Source organism: Geospiza fortis, unplaced genomic scaffold, assembly GCF_000277835.1.
Source record: "Geospiza fortis unplaced genomic scaffold, GeoFor_1.0 scaffold362, whole genome shotgun sequence".
Taxonomy (NCBI): Eukaryota; Metazoa; Chordata; class Aves; order Passeriformes; family Thraupidae; genus Geospiza; species Geospiza fortis.
Window position 1 is genome coordinate 408,516 of NW_005054464.1, and position 6,701 is coordinate 415,216.

At 37.4% G+C, this 6,701-nt stretch overlaps 1 protein-coding gene across 1 annotated transcript in view; it reads left to right on the plus strand.

Annotated features, from left to right (window-relative positions):
- Nucleotides 1-6,701, plus strand: part of SPATA48 (spermatogenesis associated 48) — a 24,632-nt gene that overhangs the window by 3,366 nt on the left and 14,565 nt on the right. Inside the window, 3 exon segments of the mRNA XM_014309894.1 lie at nucleotides 4,961-5,019; nucleotides 5,381-5,523; nucleotides 5,971-6,034. Coding sequence (XP_014165369.1) covers nucleotides 4,961-5,019; nucleotides 5,381-5,523; nucleotides 5,971-6,034 — 266 coding nt within the window.

Below are 6,701 nucleotides of genomic sequence, written 5' to 3' on the forward strand. Positions count from 1 at the left end.
CCTGCTGTAGCAAAGGGGTGCCAGTCAGCAAATTTTAGTGAGAATTCTAATGCTAAAAAAAAAAAAAACAACTTTTAATGTAATTACTGTTTTCTAAAAAAATCTATTTATGTAAAATGTGAAGTTATTTTCCATAGTTCTAATGAACACCCACTCTAATGCAAACTAAGAAACTCAAATTGCTCCAAAGTTAGGAAATCCCCTGGATACTTCTGTGTATTTTAGTATTTCCTGACAAGTTGCAGTGCAGCACATTTAGAGGCTGTTCCAGTGTCTGGTTGATCAGAGAAGAGTAATTTTTGAAGACTGCCATCGCACATTGGTCAAAGTACCACATTACCCTCTTACTTTATATCAGTGTCTTACACATAAATTTGAGTCTGATTATTTTGTAGTGGTTGTAGTACCAAAATGGAAATTCACTCCTTATAACATAAAGTAAAATTCACTTGATGGTTTCAGAATTTTTTGAAAAAAATTGTGGAAAGCAGAAATACCAGCCCAGGACTTATAAGGATGGACATAATTAACAATAAGCAATATGTTTGAAGTTAATTTCAGGGACTTTCATAGAGAAATGCTCATTACAGCTAGAACAAAATTTTGTGATATCTCACGCTACATGCTCATAGATGAGGGGAGGCATTTCTTAGAACATGGTAGCAAAATGTAAATAGACTCCTAGTTCCATTTTGCTATGAAATAGTGCAGTTACTGCACAGTTAAACAGTGCAGTTACTGTACAGTTAACAATACTTTATGCATGTTATTGTCATCAAAAAGTCTCTAAGTACCATAAATTCTGGCAGTGGTTTTGGTTCCCGGTTTCTGTTCAAACTTTGCATTTTAAATGACTTCTTGCTTAATGCAGCCATATAAAAGAACTGTAAGGAACCCAAGAAACCACAAGGAATAAAAAATAAACTACAAAACTACATAATTTTCCTTTTTTTTTCTTCTTTTTTTCCCATACCATGTAATTCTCACTCTTATTTCTCATTTACTGTTTTCTTCATTTACATATGAAAATTATACCACAGACATCAGTCAAAAATGTTCAGCTGTTTTTCTCTGCAAGCCTCTGGAAAAGTGAAGGGGAAGGAAGATTTCAGATAAGCAATTTTATCTGCCCAATAATTTTTTCCAATGCAAAGAAAAGTAGGCAGAGAGAGACATACTCTGGCACATAGAGACACACCTGAAATGAACACAGACAAAACCTGAAACTGAATGACATCAAGTCAGTAATTTGGGTTACAGTCAAGAAAGTGCTCTGAAATGGACAGTAGTTCCAGGAAGCAGATAGAAACTGTCTGGTGGCTTTCTGCTGTTATTTTGCTCAGGAAAGGTCACTGTTAGACTAAAATGCTGATCCTGCTGAAGTTGTCAGGAAAAGTAATACTGAATTCAGGGACAAACCTTGAAACAGATATAGTGCAGCATAAATTTGTTAAGGAAGTGGTGTTAAGTGCTCTTCCAAACCTAATATGCATTTACAAGTTTTTTTGTGATGCTGAGGTATTAACTTCAAATGTATAAATATTAATATAATAAGTTGATGAGTTTTTAGGTGCTACTTTTAATGAGACTGCATTAAAAAATCCTGATTTTAGCTTTATGATTCAGACCCCGACTACCAGCCCCCAGGCATGTGATGTAAGTTGCTAACCCTTCTAGATACCAGTCCCAAGACATTCCACAGCTAAGTCATTTGGGGAAGTTGTGCTAAAAGAGAGATCAGTCAGGCATTTTGTAAGCAAATTCTACAGTCACTTTCTCCACTGTGTCTGGGATGAACATAAAAAAAGAGGGAGAAGCAGCCTTTGAGACAGATGAGCAGTGGTATATAAAACATCTGCAGCAGACAGAGTTCTCTATTGTGAGAAGATGTAGCACTGTGGCTTTGGCAGTCCACAAATTTGAACTTCTCTAGCCGACTTTTGCATCTGCTGAACAAAGCAAACTCTGTGAAGCTCTGTGATGGCAAAACAAGTGTGAGAAGCTGTTGAAGAAGGTTGTCCTAAGACTGAAGAATCAGAGAAAGGATGACAGCTGAGGAGCTGTTTTCCATGTATTCCATACAGGGGAGGTGCTCTGTGCCAGAAGACCAGGCCTTAATAGTGGTTGCCTGTAGAGTCCCCTTCTCTCACTCATATGACAACAGAATTTTCTGCCCTTTTTCACTGTGGTCTCAAGTTTTCTTTGCAGTGGTTAGGAGGAGGATAACCTCAGAATTTGACCATACAGGTGTATTTGTACTGACGACCAGTTTGTAAATATTGTTCTATTTGTAGGCCTTACACAGAGGTTATGGGAATTGCAGAATGAACCAGGTTATCTGACAAGTCTGATAAAGAGCAGAGATGATTTCTTGCCCCTGCTGGAAGCTAACACATCTGAAGACACAGTTTTCTCCGAAGCTGGGAAATGAGAAATAGAAATACCATAGTTAAATAATAGACTTGGTAGTAACCATTTTTAAAATATATAAGTAGTTTACCCATGCTGCTACTAGATTTTTTGATTTCTCCAAAAGCCTGTGTAGTCCAGCATTTCATCCAAGACTGTGGATAGTTGGTAAAGTCATCATCCTTCCTCCAAATGTTTTGCTATCATGAGATGATTTGTTGAGCAGGGATTGATGACCAGAAGATTGTGTTTTTTGGTTAATAGTCATGGATTCAAAGATTTGTCTTCATGAATATATACATTTGTTTTTTGAGCACATCACTTGCATTCCAGCTCCCTACTTACAGCTAATTTGTGAATATGTTAGGCAAAAATGTCCTAGGCCCAGATGGGTTATCTGGAGATCTGTCTACCCGTGGTCTCTACCCACCTGGAAAACTGATTATTTATCCCTTCCTTCTATCTGTGATCTTCTAACCAATTATTTATCCATGAGAAGATCTTATTTTTCTTCTACTGTATCTTTAAGAGGCTCAGTTGGAGAATTTAATGCAGAACTTACTGAAATATTTGTGGTTGCATTATATTAATTTCCCTGTGGCCTTTGTATAGCAAGAGTCGCTTTCCCAGTGGTTCCCCTGCTGAAACAGTAAGCATTTTCTCCACAGTAATCATTACTCTAGAGAAGTAATCATCACATTGACTGAGAGGTATCTCAAAGTAGGATTCCAGCCTCTTTTCCATTTTGAATATTGATAGAAAATTACCTTAGGCAGTATTTAGGTACTTAGTAAGTTCAAAGTTCTGAGTGCCTATAGAAATAGAAAGAAGAAAGTTTAATCAGAAGCAAAAAAATGTGAAGTAAAGTGAAAAGAAATGTGCAACTTGAAAAACAACAAATGAGCAGTTTATGGACATTCAGACCTTGTCAAATTAGATGTCCAGAGAATGACCAGCCAAATTAGGTTCAACAAGGGGAAGTGATGGAATCTGCACTCTGGTTGTATGAACAGACTGGGGAATGAGATGCTGGAAAGCATTGCCATGGAAAGGAAACTAGGAGTCCTGTTTGATGGCAAGTTGAACATGAACCAGTAGTACCCTGACAGCCAGGAGGGCCAGGTGTGTCTTGGGGTGCATCAGGGACAGCATCACAGCCAGGCATGGGAGGATATTGTCCTGCTCTGCTCTGCTCTGCGCTGCACAGAGGTGACCTCCCCTTGAGTGCTGGGGGTGTTGGGAGCCATAATATAAAAAAGACATGAAACTATTTGAGAGTGTCCTAAAGAGGGCAGCGAAGATGGTGACAAGTGAAGCCTTTTGCAGAGCAGCTGAGGTCGCTTGGTCTGTTCAGCCTGGAGGAGACTGAGGGGAGACCTCATTGCAGTTACAGCTTCCTCATGAGGGGAAGAGGAAGGACAGACACTGATCTCTTCTCTGTGGTGACCAGTGACAGGACCTGAGGCAATGGCCTAAAGCTGAGTCAGGGGATATTCGGTTGGATATTAGACAAAGGTTCTTCATCCGGAGGGTGTTTGGGCACTGGAACAGGCTTACCAGGACAATGGTCACAGCACCAGCCTGAGAGACTTGAAGAAGTATTTGGACAATGCTCTCAGTCACATGGTGTGACTCTTGGGTATGGTCCTGTACAGGGCCAGGAATTGGACTTGATGTTCCTTGAGGGTCCCTTCCAAGTCAGATTATTTTGTGATTTTGTGAAAAATGTCCTACAGCATATTCAAAAATATCTGTACTATTGAATACCCATAAAACAATGAAATGTGTAGTAGCATAATGCCTAATAAGCTTATAGGTAATCTGGAAATAATGTAAAAAACTTGAAATAACCTCTTTAAGGCTGAGTGCCATTGAATAAAACACCTGTTGTTTCACTAAGGGTTAGATTATTTATCATGCTTACAGTTACGTATTTTACTTTGCATTTGTTCTTGCCCAATAGCAGAATAATTCGTTGTTAATTAAACAACTTAGGTTTTTTTCTGTTGCTTATTTTGCCATGCATGTTCTTTCCAACATAAACTGGTGAGGTTTATGCTTAGTTACAAGTAGTTTTCAGGGAGCCATTTGTAGCCTTTTTTTTAAAAGACTAAAAGAGAGACAAGAAATAATGGTAATATCTTTATCGTTTGTATATAAAGAGAAATAGAATAATTAACCAAATAATCAAGTGAAATAATCTGGAAAAGTAATAGCATTACTTTATTTAGCATTAACTATTGCTGGGCCCACTAAAGTTAATATTCCTAATTTTAATATATAGGGGTCAAAAACAATACATAGTGTCTACAAGTCAAATACTAGCTGTTTCTTTTTAAAACAGTTTTTGCTTTTGTTTTTACTTCATTTTTTTATCTTCAAACGTGCACTAAGCACTTTTAGGTAGCAGAACATACAAGACAACAGAAAAATTTTCTAGCAATCAGAATTTCTGCTGTTTAATGGCATTTAGCATAGGATTCATCTGTGAACTTTAGTTATCTAGAAGCTTGTATCCAGTCTGTGCCTTTCATCTCCACTTCCCCTGTAGACAGTGAAGAGAAACTGTAGTTTCCAAAAGGGCATGCTGTACATCGTTCTTCAGCACCTGTCAGGAGCATGATGTGCCTGGTGTCCAGTGTGTACTTATGTCTCCTCTCCCTTAACTGATTATTCAAGTTCAGACAAAATAAATCCCTTCACCACTGTAAGCTTATTGTAGAAGAAGCTACCTCTTTCACCTAGTGAGTGAGACCATTTTAAAGAAGACAATCCTGTGAAAAATCCTGTGCAGTAACTACTCCTTCCCCAGCAAGCAACATATAATCCCCAGCTTTTTATTTCCAATTAAAAAAGAAGTCTATACTTCTGTTACTTTCTACATCTACATCTTATAACTATCTACCAGTATCATTCATTAATGATTATATGGGAACTTTTTCTCTACTTTTTTTAAAAATTATTGATCTAGAGGTTACAAAGGAGTTCCTTGGGATAATATGTTTTCTTCTAAAATATTGCCTCCAAAATCAACAGGGGAGATGTTGGATGATCCTGTTTCCCAGTATTTCACAAAAAGAAGATACAATCCCAAACCTAAAATAAGCCAAGTCAGTGAACAATTTCTTTGTAACTGTTTTTAGGTTTGCTAATAAAAGGGAGCCTAAATTTTGTGTAGGTCATCCACATAAACGCACAAAAATATTTTCGAGTAAAAAAATCCCAAGTACACATTAAAGGCCACCACCACATGCCAGTAACTGCCTCATAATATTTCATGTTTCATATTTTTTCCCTGGCCCTCCCTGTAAATTGATACAGAAGACATGCATGCAGAATGTCAAAACAGAGTACAAGGATATTGATGAAAAATTGGTTGATAGGAATGATCTACCTTAACAAATCTCACATTAAGTTGGTTTACATGTGATTATTAACTGTAACAATTATTATTTTTAATAATAATTGCAATTGATTCTGATTGCTGCCTGAAGAAACTATTAAATCAGATTAATTAGCTGATGTTGCATACAAGAAGCATGTAATTATGATTTTGGGTTGTCGGAGGCTTCTGGGACAGATTCCAAACAAGATCTTTTACCTCTCCACAGAGATCTGGTGGTTTGTAAATTTCAGGTTTTGTGAATATTGGAGTTGTCTGAACAGTCCTTTTATGAAGTCTGTGGACAGTTAATTATCTCAGCAGACTAAATTCAGCAGCATTCTGTAACTAGAGAAATTAAGATACTCAGTTAATAACTGTATCAAAACTATTTTCTGCATGCTTCTCCTCTGAGAGAGTTAAATATAAAAAGCAGAACAGAGGAAACATGTAAAGGGAATGATTGTCATGATTTCCTACATCTGATGTTTGCATTAAGACATGACATCTATGAAAACACCATGGTAATTGTACCCATGCACTAACTCAAAGGGGTTTTTGCTGTCTGTCCAAAACAATCACTTCTGCACTGGTGTCTTTTATTTACTCTGTATTTCACCTATTCAAATCTATCTCAGAGTGAAGCATTTTAGATGAGTCCAGTAAAAGGTCACAGAATTCTTAAAAGGGGTCAAATAAGAGCTAAGTCGAGACAAAGAAAAAATAATTGGTCAAAGTACGATAGAAAAATAAGACTATATCTGCCTTCCAGACTATGAGCCAGAAGGTTTGCTCAGGCAAACTCAATGGATAGGTGAGTTGCTGGGCAGAGTCAGGCATATGGGGGAGAGACAGGTACCTCAGCAGGGTGGAAGAAAAGCATAGATAGATAGATAGATAGATAGATAGA